This window comes from Neopsephotus bourkii, unplaced genomic scaffold (genome assembly GCF_033783945.1).
Source record: "Neopsephotus bourkii isolate Nb327-2 ecotype Australia unplaced genomic scaffold, CSIRO-AGI_Nbou_v1 NB_1572, whole genome shotgun sequence".
Lineage (NCBI taxonomy): Eukaryota > Metazoa > Chordata > Aves > Psittaciformes > Psittacidae > Neopsephotus > Neopsephotus bourkii.
In genome coordinates, this window is record NW_026902048.1 from 1800338 (window position 1) to 1813411 (window position 13074).

The window sequence follows — 13074 nt, forward strand, 5'->3', positions numbered from 1 at the left end:
AGACCCCTGAGGGGCCTCTGGTGAGGTGGCTCCAGTGAGAGGAGCCCTGTGAGGTGGAACTGGTGATGGAAGACCCGTGAGGGGAGCCCCACGAAGAGGAGCCAGCGAGTGGGCTCTGGTGATGGGACTCGTGCAGTAAGACCCATGAGGGGGCTCTGGTGACAGGGCTCAGTGAGGGGAGCCCTGTGAAGTGGAACCAGTGAGGGGAGATCAGTGGCTCCAGTGAGAGGAGCCCTGTGAGGTGGAACTGGTGATGGAAGACCTGTGAGGGGAGCCCCACGAAGAGGAGCCAGCGAGTGGGCTCTGGTGATGGGACTCGGTGCAGTAAGACCCATGAGGGGGCTCTGGTGACAGGGCTCAGTGAGGGGAGCCCCGTGAAGTGGAACCAGTGAGGGGAGACATGTAAGGGGCTCTGCTGAGGGCACGGGTCAGAGGAGTCCTGTGCAGGGAGCCCCGGGAAGCGGATCGGGTGAGCGGGCTCTGGTGCCAGGCCCCGCTGAGGTGAGACCCCCGGCGGGCGCTGCGTGGCCGCTCACAGGGGCCGCTGCCTCCCCTCAGCGCGCCCGGACCGGTCGCGGCGCTGCCGGCGCCCTGGCGGATGCGCAAGATGGCGCAAGGCGCTGCCCGCCCGCCCCCGCCCGCCGGCGGCGGCCCCGCTCCCTCAGCACCGCCCCCCCCCTCCCGCCCGCCCGGCGCGGCGGCGTGCTCGCGCGGAGGGGAGCAGCGCTGAAATCCGCTTTTTGCCCGTTTTTCGCCCCTTTTCCCCTGTTTTTCTGTCCCCCCGCCCCTCAGCCGGGGGTGGTTCTCGCCTCGCCGCCCTCCTGCCCTCCCTCCTGCGCGGGCTGCTCCCTCCCCGTGGGGCGCAGGGAGGCAAGCCCTCCCGCCCGGGATGCCATGGCTCCGCCGGGCTCCGCGCTGCCCGCCTGCCTGCTGGGGCTGCTGCTGCTCGGCTGCTGCGGAGGTAAGAGCCGCGATGGGCTCGGGGAGCGGCCGGGGGCACGGACCCGCCGCCGCCGCCCTCGCCTCTCGGTCGGTCGGTCCCGTCCGCGGTGCCTCCCGCACTTCGCGTCCCTTCATCACCCCTGTGGTGGCCGGGGCCACCGGTCCCTCGCGTCCCTCCCAGCCCGCTCCCCGCTGCTCGTCCGCAGCCGGTCCCAACCCTGTTTATCCTCCCGGTCGCTGCCCGTCCCCGTGGTATCGAGGAGCTGAACAGCTCCGGGGATGGTGTCCGTGTCGCCCGCTGTGTGAGCGAGCATTCCAGTGCTGGGGGCTCGTCCCCCCGGGAAGGCGCTCCGGGTTCACGGCGTTGGGCTGCGGGCTCCTCCATCAGCGCCTTTAACACCTTCAGAGAGCCCGAAGCGTTCCCCCAAAGCTGTTTTCATTTGGAAACCCCACGTGTGTGTGTGTGTGTGTGTGCCTTTATGGAAGGGACCGAGGTGCTCGTGGGGCCCTGGCTCCCACATTGGCACTGGGGAGGGCTGGGGTGGCTGCTGTGTTGGGTACCCGTGCCTGGAGAGCAGAGCCGAAGTCATCATCGGGGATGTGAGCGGGAGACAGCGCCCGATCGGACGCGTTGTGTTCGCTGGTGAAGGCGGTAGCTTGAGGAGAAGAGATGTTGGGCTGCAAGTTGCAGGGATGATGGAGAGCTACTTTAACCCTACACGCATTGTGCTGTCCTGTAATGCCTGGCTCGGTTCACACCGCGGGAACGGGTAACACCACCCACCGGACCGGGGCCGAACTACAAAAACATCAAAGGGGTTTTTCGCTGGACTTATTCTACACATGCCCTGCTGCTGAATTGCAGCGTTTTCCTTCTACTGGCGATGCTGCTTTAAGCATGAGTCGAATCTAAGATGCTATTCTACAGCGTAACAGCCGTGTGCATCCTGCCCTCGCCTCACTTAGCAGCCGGAAAGATAAGGAAAAGGGGGAACTGTTTAAAAACCATGCAAGCAGCTCAGCATGGGCAGAGCGAGAAGAGCGTGTGTTTGATTAACCAGAGATTAGCTGCCGTGGTGTTTAGGAAACCAGGCTGTGGGCTAGCCCCATCATAAATCTCGCCACGTGGTTCGTAACAGCCACGGCGAGGAGAAGGCGGTGTAACACAGGGAAAAAGAAGTTATCTGTGAAGTGGATGGAATGAAACAGGTCTCACTGCTCTGTTGGATTCCTGGTTACTCTGTCGGGGTTCCTGGGTACGCAGCAGCGCAATGAGGATGGTTGGAAAAGTGCTTAATTGGGGGGGGGGGGGAGACAAAAGTGCATTTTTGAAAGCAAAGGTTCAGTACGTTGAGTTTGTGTGCAGCCGATCGCTTGCTGCTGTCCAAAGTGCCCTGTGTGCTTGTGTATGCCGCGACTTAGGAGCTCAGCGGCTCTGACTTTGGGGGTGTTTTGCTGGCTCCGCTAAAGAGTTCTTGGCTGCACTTTGGAACTTTCTCTGTTCCAAGTGTCCGTGTCCCCCCGCCGTCGGTGGGTTTATGTGCTCTGGATGCGCTTAACAGCGAGGCAACGTCTCCCTGCGCTCCGCTGCCCTTAATAAACCCTCCCGCGTCGGTGTCAATCAGCGCGGGGCAGAAAGCCGCGCCGCGGGGACGGATGCTGTGTCGCGACAGGATGGTCCGCTCCCCCCCACCCTGCGCTTTCCAAAGTCCCCAAAACGCTGGCCGGGCGGCAGTGCTGCGGGTGCTGGGAGCTGCGGGGCAGTGCGCTCAGCAGCGAGACGGGGGTTTCTTTCCTTTTTTGCCTTTTAATTTCCTGGAGCTCTTTGTTCTGGGTGGTGGACAGCTTTTGTCTGTTATTGCTGAGCCCGGCATTCAAAGGCAGGCATAGGATACCAGAGGCTCCGCGGCTCTGCTCAGTAACAGCCTTGGAATTAAACATCGTCATTTATATTTAAGTAGGCTTAACTTGTAAATTATTGAAGCTATAAGCTTTCACTAATTCCTACTCTGTGTGGCTTTGTTGTTTTTTTAGGAGCAAAAAAAAACCAAAACCCGAAAGGATTGCTCTCTCCTAAATTGGTGTAATTCCCTGTCTTTTTTCTTCATATCCATAGAGAGGATCAGGTATCATTTCCCCAGCAACTCTCAGAGACGCTATATGAAATTCAAGCCCACGTTTGGGCTTCGTTTGTCTCCGGGGGGTTCAGCAGGGGAATCTCAGGACGTGGTTTTCCCATGTGGTGGATGCAGCAGACGGCCTGTGGAACGGGGGGGTGTAATTTCACAACCATAACACGTGTGCGCTCTGTTTGGGACCTGGGCTGGGGGCGAAGCTCACGCAGGGGTGTGAGTGTGCAGCCACCCACACCAGTGACCTCTTCCTATTACGGCTCACTTAGGAGCTAGCAGAGGATCTCAGGTCCGAGATTGCGGCCTGGTTTCCTCTACTCTGCTTCCTGCGCAGTCCCAGTTTTGTCTTGTGTACCCTGATGCTATCAGGCTGGCATAGGGCAGTGTGGAGTATTCAGGAGCGGTGCTGCCCTGTGGAGAGCTGCAAAACTGCTCTCATTTTACATGTGCAGGTGGGAAAGCCTCGCTCTCTCTTTTCTGTCTGCCTGAGCTTTTCTCTCTCTGACTTCCTTGCTTCTGGAGAGTTCCATGTCGTAGCACGTGAAGTGCCAAGCAAGTGACCCTGTGCAATGCCAACCCTTTGCTTTACAAACCCTTTGGACGCTGCTCCCTCCTCACCTCCCAATCCCACAGCCTTAAAACATCCTCTGCCACACTGGGGTGGTCAGACCTGCCTTTGCTCACCTTGCCCTGCAGCAGTAGGATCCAGTGCCGGCTCTGTCTGGAGCAGGATGGGGTCCTGCTGTGGGGCTGCAGCGCGCAGTGGAGCTGGTGCAAAGGCACTGAGTTCAAGCAGGCCGTTTGCTTCATTTTGCAGCCTGTGACAGATCTGTGAATGAAGAAGCTTTTTTCCACATCCCCTCTCTCCCCTATATTTCATACTTTGCACTCCTGTACCTCCAACCCTGGATATCGTCCTTTTATTAGATCTAACAAAACAATCTGCTTCTCTATAGAGTACAAAACCCCATTTAAATCAATGAACATTGGGCAGGACCAGCAATAGCCTGTTCAAAATTACTTTGAAATCACAAACTTATTTGAACTTTACTGGAGCTTTTTAGTTTTACAGAGTTTAGAAACTAATAAATTATGTAGCAGGGCTCATGAAAAACCTCGCCGGGTCCCTGCATCCCAACGAATAGGCAACATTTGGGGTTTGCAAGAGAGTAAAAATAATTGTTTACACATGTCCAGGAGCCATTGCGAGCGTATAAAAGCGATGGTTAAGGAGGCGAACATGTCAATAACTGCACTTTAAGAGAAGAGAAAGGCAAATAGGTGAGCGCACTGGGAAAAGCACACAGCACACAGATCTGGCCTTGCTGTTATATCGGATGTCAGTGTTGTAGCGCACCCTCCACTCGAGAGGAGCCCAGTCCCTTAACAACCCAGACCTGCTCCCGTGCTGGTAACTTAAAACCCGAGTTTCAGAGCAGAGTCAAGGATTTGCTGCCTGGCTTTTTGTTCTTGTGCGTGCCATTGTGTTGATGATGCTAACGGGGAGTGAGGAGGATGCGGGTTGTGAAGGGTGGTTCTGCTGAGTTGTGAAGATGCTGTTGCAAAAGGAGCTTTGCTGTTGAAACCTGAGAGTGCGGGAAAAGGGAGAGAAGAGCTTGTGTTTCCTTAGGACAGCTCTGGATCTGGAATGAGCAGGGGTCAGTGTGGTGCTCAGCTCCTTGAGAGGAGCGAGGTGGTGCTTGCCTCCTGCCTGAACTTCAGGGTGGGAGGTGATAAGGCAGAGGGGATGGCAGGGAGGAGAGAGCGCTGTGTTTCTTTTGGACTCCCTGGATAAAGAGTTTCAGAGGTTTTAACATATGCAGAAACTTCCATCTTCCAGGACTGTCCAGGGAGGTTGTGAATGCTCCATCCCTGGCAGTGTTCAAGGCCAGGTTGGACGAGGCCTTGGGTAATATGGTTTAGAGCGAGGTGTCCCTGCCCATGGCAGGGGGGTTGGAACTTGATGATCTTAAGGTCCTTTCCAACCCAAACTATTCTATGATTCTATGACTGTGCCTTTCCTTCCCTTGCACACCACCCAGTCCTGCCTGCCAGTACTCAAGCTGAATGCATGGGATGGGTGATGGCTTTGCTGGCTGGTGGCTTCTGGCACCGTGATGCTCGGGTGCTGCAGCTCCCTCTCAGCACCTCTTCTGCCAGCCCTTGTGTCTCTGACCCGCAGGCACTGTCACCCACCCCGTGGCCGGTCTGTCCCATGCTGAGTCTGTGCAAGTGACCAGCCATGGGGACAGCCACCTCCTTGATGCTTCCTTGCTGAACCGGGCTATTCCCTGTGCTGCATTAGAGCAGCCCTGGGGGATGAAGCCTGGAGGGACCGTGGCTCTGAGCACAGCATTTCTTATCTTGGCCACTGCCTTTGCTGTCCTCTCATGTGCGGTTGGTTCCTGCTCGGTGTTGTATCGCTGATGCCCTCTGTGGTGAGCCTGTGATCTGGTCAGAGCTGCGAAACACGTGGGGAATGCAAATAACAGCGCATCCTGCGCTCAGCTGGCTGCCCTGCTCTCTGCATGCCTCGTGTGGATGGAGCTGCTCTGGGCACTTACCTCGGGAAAGGTCTTTGCCCTGTCCAGCTATACCAACAGGTTTTACCCTGCCTTCTCTAGAGATGGGGGAGCACAGGAGGGCTCAGAGCTTGTTCTGGAAAGGGTCTTTTGTGCTGTGAACGCTTCCAGCTTCCATGCGGTGTTCAGCAGGCGACCTCCTGGGATTTGCCCAGTCTGGTCTCCAACATCTGAGAATTATCTGGGGCAACTTCTCTGGCTCTTTGGGCTGTGTTTGCCTTCCCCTGCCAAAATCTGCACCCCCACCGAGGGCAGCGAGGCTGGGTGTGACTGAGCTCTGCTTCAGGTGCCTGAGAGGTCACGTTATCCTCGAGAGAGACCTCCTGGAATCGCTTAACGAGTGGATGTGGTTTATGTGCCCTGATGGAAAAATCACTTTATATAACCTCCCGTGCAAAAGGGAAGGGAATAAAACATTCTGAGCCAGTAAACTTTACTGCCAGCAGGATGTGGGGCCTGTTACAGTCTATTCTCTTTACATGTAAATTTTTCTGGACGCCCTAAACAGCCAGTTTGGACTTTACTGCAGTGCAGTGCTTTTCTCCTTAGGCTCTGGGTCAGCCTCAAGGAGCTTTAAGGGGGCATCAGCTGGATTTTTAGGCTGCCAGTTTCATCAGTGTGAACCTTGTTATAATCTGCTGGTGAACATCTTTTGGGCCCAGATACCTCTTCCTTCTGTATCCTTCCATTTGCAGAACAATTGAAGCCATGTTTTGTAGGGCTGTCCCAAACTCACCCAGCTGTTTGGTCCCAATATTCACCTGCACCCTGCTATAAAAGCTTCTGGTCCTGGCTCATGGGACTCCAGGGGCATCTTCTTTTGCCTTTCTTGAAGCAGGCTGTGCTCGGTGATGGATCAGTGCTGATTTATGCTCTGTTGCACTGGGAAGAAACACAGTAGATCAGGAGAGGGTGGATTTGGGCTCACAGGAGGCAGTTTGCAGGTGGATGTTGTGCTGTTGGTCAGATGAGAGAAGAGCTGGGGATGCCTCGGTCTCTCTGCCAGTGCTCCCAGTGATGGGGCACCAGGAAGAGCAGGGTGGATCTGACTGTTCAATAGCTTGCCTTGCCATGAGCTGAGACCAGGGCCTTGGCAGGTCATTTCATGGCTCTGTGATTGATGTTCCCTGTCTACAACAGGAACAATAACATGGGTTTCATCTGTCGGGACTGTGTGCTCCGGGGGCAGGGATGGCCCTGCTGGCTGTGGGTCTGGACAGGGTCCAGGAGGATGAGCCATGGTGTGACTGAGGTCCTTTGCAATGGATGTCACCGCTAATTAGAGCGGGGAGATTAGCTGCTGTCTTATTGAGAAGCACAGGAGGGAAAGCCAAAATCGCGTTTCCCAAATGGAGAAAGGACAATGCCAGGGTATGAGCAAGTCCTTTTGAAGCTTTGAACATGAATCACAGTGTCAAGTAAAAAATAATTAAACTTATTTTCCTTTAAATGTACTTCAAAGTGTCTTTTAAGCTTCCCATTAATTCGAAGTTCTTTCTCTCAGCACTAAATAAATCTCCTGGTTCAAAAGCACAAGTGCTAATTGGTTTCTGTGAGTATGGCTGGCTGCTTGATCAATAGGGGAAGTAGTTTTTGTTAAATATTTGCACATACCATCACATATTGTATTGCTCAGGGACATGGTAAATGTTTCGCGAAAGGAGACTTGTAGAATGAGGGTTCCAATAATTTTCCTCATGGCCTTTATGTCAGAGCTAATAACGCTTCCTGCCTCCATGCTTCTGCAGACAGCAAAGCAATTTACCCCTCACATGTTCCCAGCGCAGCCTGAGCCAAGCAACCGGATGAGCTGCCTCATAGGATCATAGAATGGTTAGGGTTGGAAAGGACCTTAAGATCATCCAGTTCCAACCCCCTGCCATGGGCAGGGACACCTCACACTAAACCATCTCACCCAAGGCCTCGTCCAATCTGGCCTTGAACACTGCCAGGGATGGAGCATTCACAACCTCCCTGGGCAACCCATTCCAGTGCCTCAGCACCCTAACAGGAAAGAATTTCCTCCTTATATCCAGTCTAAACTCCCCCTGTTTAAGTTTTAACCCATTACCCCTTGTCCTGTCACTGCAGTCCCTAATGAAGAGTCCATCCCCAGCATCCCTATAGGCCCCCTTCAGACACTGGAAGCTGCTCTGAGGTCTCCACGCAGCCTTCTCTTCTCCAAGCTGAACAGCCCCAACTTTCTCAGCCTATCTTCATACAGGAGGTGCTCCAGTCCCCTGATCATCCTCGTGGCCTCCTCTGGACTTGTTCCAACAGATCCATGCCCTTTGTATGTTGAGGACACCAGAACTGCACACAATACTCCAAATGAGGTCTCCCAAGAGCAGAGCAGAGGGGCAGGATCACCTCCTTCGCCCTGCTGGTCACACTCCTTTTGATGCCGCCCAGGATACGGTTGCTTTCTGGGCTGCAAGCGCACACTGCAGCCAGCTCATGTTCATTTTCTCATCGACCAGCACCCCCAAGTCCTTCTCCTTGGGCTGCTCTGAATCTCTTCTCTGCCCCTTCATCTAACTGCAAACTCAGGCTGCTCTGAGCAGAGTTTTACAGTTCCTGCCTTGAGCAGAGAGTGGCAGGGAATGGCCTCCACGTCAGGAGGTACGGGGGATGTGGTGTGGGATGGGCTGGGTTTGGATATGCAGCCAGCAGTTGGAGAGGGATGGGGCTTGCAGTCAATGTGCAGTTTCCTCTCTCTCTGTCTCAATGAATTGCCCTTTTACTGTTTCCATGTGCCTTCAGTGTTGTTTACTTCCAACTTTGCAGCATCTTTTCTGTGCCTTGTTGGTAACCACCATCGGTTACTGATGCTAATGGAGTGGGGTCCTGCTCTTCTGCTCTGTGTGTTCTCCCTCTGGCCCATCTGAGCTGACCTCTGCAGCAAACACCAGCTTCTTGTCCCACCATGGAGGTTTCTCAGGGAGTGTCCCTTTGTGTCTCATCCTGGGGAGACAGAGCTCTGCCAGTCTTGGAAAGCCAAATCCCAGCATCCCTGAGTTTGCATGGAAAAACCCGTGTCTGGGTGAACGATAGAGCTTGGCTTCTCCCAGATCCCCAGATGGGGTGGGCTTGCTTCTCCCTATGCATCCAGTTAGTGGGTCACCTGGCCCTGACGCCCTAAAGGCGATGGGGTGTCTTCAAGGTCAGAAGATGAGAAAAGCATCCATTGAGGAGGAATTTGGGTGCTCCTGTACACTGCAAGGTGTCTGCAGGTTACAAACCTGCACAGTGTCCATTGCATAGTGTCACACCTGGAGGAGACCCCAGGACCAGCCAGTGTCCATCCTCACCCTGGTGTGTGTCTGAGGGCACCATCCCTCATGATGAGAGTCTTCCCTTGTGCTGCTCGAGCAGCCTGGAGTGAGGATGCAGACTGAATGTTTATGGAGGTAAACATGATTATCTCCAATCACAGGCCTTAATGATGGTTATTATAATGACAGCTATTGTGGGAAGGGCGTGTAATTATGTTGATTCTTCCTTTTATTATACATATAATAATAAGCTGTTTTATCTAAGAGGACAGGGGAGCTGTGGGATGATGGGGCATTTATTTCATTAGGGATTTTTTCTGATTGCCTGTTAGGCTAAATCCTAAAACCCTATTCAGTCTTTCTGGAGTCAGAAGTCCCCCTTTGGTTCAGTGTCAGGACAGGAGTGTCCTGATCCTACCTAACTCCCCGGAGTGCCCATGCAGGGCCCCAGTGTGGTAGATGCTGTTGAGACTCTGGCCACTTTGCAGAAGAATGCAGAGCATTCATCTAATTCCTTAATTTTCACCCGAAGAAGGTAATTGATGGGTTGGTGCTGGCTGCAGCCTGACTTGCTGAGAGGACCCCAGGGCTATCTCATAAAAAAGAAGTCACAGTGAGCGATAGATCACGGAGATGGCTGGAGCTAGCCTGACATTTTAAGACGTAATGGGTTAATAAAGTGTGTGGTTTAGGTGTCTGTCACGAAGTAGAGTTTGTCATTCCCTGCACACACTCATACCTTGACGCAGTACCTTTGACCTGCCATGCACTACCACTGCCTCCTTTGTCTGCTCCGTCCATCTGCCTCGGCTCAGGTTGCACTCAATGTTTATCCCCCGTAATCCAATTTAAGTTGCCCTAGAAAGCAATGGGGATTTACAGGAAGAAAGAAAATCTCCCTGGGTTTGCAGAGCAGAAAAGACAGACTTTTCTTTCTCTGCTTTTTCTTTAGGGTATCTGCCTCTCCTCATCCCTTTCATTTTTACCATGCATTGCTGATCTGCCCTCCATGCTGGAGGTGCGATCCCGTCCCTGGTGGGGTCTGTGTTTGGGACAGGCATGACAAAGGCTGTGCTGTGGCTGGTGTTGGCCAAGGGAAGTTGCCCATGTGCATCCCAGCCCTGGGAGCAGCTGTGGAGTCGGTCCCCCTGAGCCCATGACCGAGGGGAGAAGCTGTATCACAAGTTCGAGCAGCTGCAAACCTCCACCCATTGAGGGGCTGTTGCACGAGAGAACTGTTAGAAAGGTTCTCCATGTATTTGGATGACATTGTGGTTTTCTATCTCTGCTGGAATTCTGTCTCCAGTGCTGCTCTTACAAAAAATAGATATACTCTTCCATCCGTGCATTTCCACCCTTCAGCTGTTTGTATGACTCCTGTTTCCTGGTACCTCTTTGTCTTTCATGTCAATGTGTATTTTGGGCTAATCTTTACACAATAGCTCTATTTCTGTCATCATCTGTAGCATCCAGTCATGAGTGCATGGCAAATTATACCCTAAAAAGGTATGCTGGACCAAGTGAGGCATAACCTGCCGAAGACACAGTGCTTAAACATTCTGTTGGCAAAAGAAGTAAATTAGGATGTATCTGTATAATGGGAAGAAACTGTTTGCCTATTGTTGGTTCAAATTCTGCAATAACTTCTCTCTCATGGACATGCTTTAGCGTAATTGCTTTGCAAGAAACCTTTTGTGTTGCTGAGGCAGAACATTGTGCATTTGTATTTCGGTGCTTAACTTGCTCTTCATTAAGGCCTGAATAGCACCATCCTTTGCCTGTTACAGCCTGAGAGAGACCAAAGTGACAGAAGGACACATTGTTATGTGAGAGAGGCAACAGCCTCCTGCTCTGCCAAGTGGGAGAAGCCTCGCAGAGATGCCGGTGGCAATATGGTCTGAATCAGGAGCTGCTGATGCTCCTCTTCCCCTCACCGGCTGTGCTGTGAACAGGTCTGGGGCATGGCACGGCCCCTTCTCTGCCTGGTTACGTGGGCAGAGGGGTGGGTTTCTTGAGCTGGTGTCATCTTCTGCTCCTGGGGTGGCAATGGCTGATGCCCCGTGCTTGTGCAGGTTTGGATTGCCTGTTGCTGCACCGCTGCAAAGGGAGGTGAAGAGGCGATGTGCAGGGGGCTATGCTGGGGAAGTGGATCTGGGGTTTGACAAGCTACCAGAGGGGTGTGCATGCCCATCCCCTTCCTCAAAGGCAGTCTGTGCCTATGGTTGTGCCTTTGGAAATTGCACCCTGAGATTTTGAGAGCAGAGCCTTGGGAGGCAAAGCATGCTCCAGGGGGTTGTGTTCCTCTGAAGCACTTGCCCTTATGATGATGTTTTCATCATCTCCCATTTGCTGCGGTAGCACTTGGCTCTTTCTGCTCCTTGTGGACACGCTGCTGACTCTGTCCTTCTCTTTTCGTTTTAGATCTTGGCCATTCCTCCGAGCTGGCGTTCGTTGTGGAGCCAAGCGATGACATAGCTGTGCAGGAGCAGCCCTTGATCCTCTACTGCCAGGTGGAGGGTATCCAGCCCATCACCATCACGTGGCGGAAGAACGGCGTGCTGATGGTGGACAGTGAGAATGCCTTCATGCTGTCCAACGGGTCGCTCTACCTGTCCCGCTTCCAGAGGCTCCGGGGAGATGGCTCCTCGGATGAAGGCGAGTACGACTGCATGGCCCAAAACCACTATGGGCTGCTGGTGAGCAGGAAAGCCAAGATTCAGGCAGCGAGTAAGTACGGGCATCGTCCCACCCACGCCTCATGGGACAATGCTCCAAGGCGTTTGGGAAGCAGGAGGGCAGTGTGGTGGAGGCTGGGTGTTTGAGGGGCAGGATTAAAGAGAGAGAAGAGGGCAGTAAGAACCTAGAGCTGGTGTGGGGCTCTGGCTGGCATCTCCTGTGTGTAGCTGTTCAGGTGTGAAAGCAGAGCTAATCAGCCCTCTTAGGGAGAAACTAAAATCCACCTTTTAGCAGTAAATTCCCTGTCTTGGAGGGTGGTGTGTGACGTTAGAGTGATGTGGTGATCTGTGGTTTGTGGCTCTCCTGCAGTGGATTTGGAAGCCCCTTTGCTGTGCAGCGTGGCTGGGCTCTGTGTGGCAGGCAGTGCTTTCCAAACCATAGGCAAAGACCTTCTGAAGGTCATGGTTTCTTTCACTTTGTTATTTAAGGCAGGCGGTGTAGAGGCAGCAAGGTCTTATTTACTACCCGGTGTGGCAGTGCCTTTGGGGGCAAGGCTAACAACACAGACAGATTGTCTGGTGGGGAAGCCTGGAGGAGGACAGAGATGAAAATGTCAGCAAGGGAATGAAATTTAAAGGTGGGGGAGGAAGAATTACAGGGCAGGCTGTGGCTCCAGCCCTGTGCGGTACCCAGCCTACCCCTTTGCATTGCTGTGGTCAGTGTTGGTCCTGTCGGGTCTCCTGTAGGATTCCTCTGTCCAGCTCTGGTTGCTGGTTTGTGTTTGTCCCAGGACTGATGGCAGAGCTGCGATCTGTTGGTGGTTTCTATCCCTGTTGTGTTGGTGGCCAGCTTTGCCCACAGGCTCTCTGTGGGCTCTGGGGATGCAGCCACTAATCCCTTTTGCATTCAGTCAAGTCTCTGCTGGGTGTAATTCATATCAGGGTGTGAGGACAGGTGTCTGGTGCAGCCCCAGGCCCTGCCTGAATGCTGGTTTGTTGAATGAGCTCTACTGAAGGGTTCTCCATCCTGTCTGCGAGGTGGGTACCATTCTTCTTTCTGTGCAAGCCACTTACTGCAGCTTCTGTTGCATTTGCGAATCACACTGTGACAAAGTCTGGGGTTGAGGTCCCCTGGCTGCTGCACTTCCCAAACTGGGGGGGCCTTTGGGAACGCTGCTGCCCACTCCCCGCGGTGCCGGGGCTGGCTGGCAGCACACCAAGGGAACACTCCAGCCCTTGTGTATAACAATCCCCGAGTGCATGAAGTGGCCATCTGCAAACGTAGCTTTTCAGCACTGTAAGAAGTGACATTGTCCAGGAGCCAAGGGCTTTGGGTCCACGCCAGATTAGCAGCTGGATCTCAAACTTGTCAGCCTTGTGGTGCTGAACCTTGGAGCACTTGCGGTGAACGCCTCTGGCATTTATGAGCTGGGAGCTGGCTGGTGCACGAGCACAGTGGCAAGCTTCT

At 53.7% G+C, this 13074-nt stretch overlaps 1 protein-coding gene across 1 annotated transcript in view; it reads left to right on the forward strand.

Moving 5' to 3' along the window:
* The first annotated feature begins 746 nt into the window (after positions 1–746).
* Positions 747–13074, forward strand: part of IGDCC3 (immunoglobulin superfamily DCC subclass member 3) — a 97080-nt gene continuing 84752 nt past the window's right edge. Inside the window, exons 1-2 of the mRNA XM_061371181.1 lie at positions 747–961; positions 11353–11658. Of these exons, the coding sequence (XP_061227165.1) occupies positions 895–961; positions 11353–11658 (373 nt within the window). The 5' untranslated portion in view covers positions 747–894. The remainder of the gene's footprint in view (positions 962–11352; positions 11659–13074) is intronic.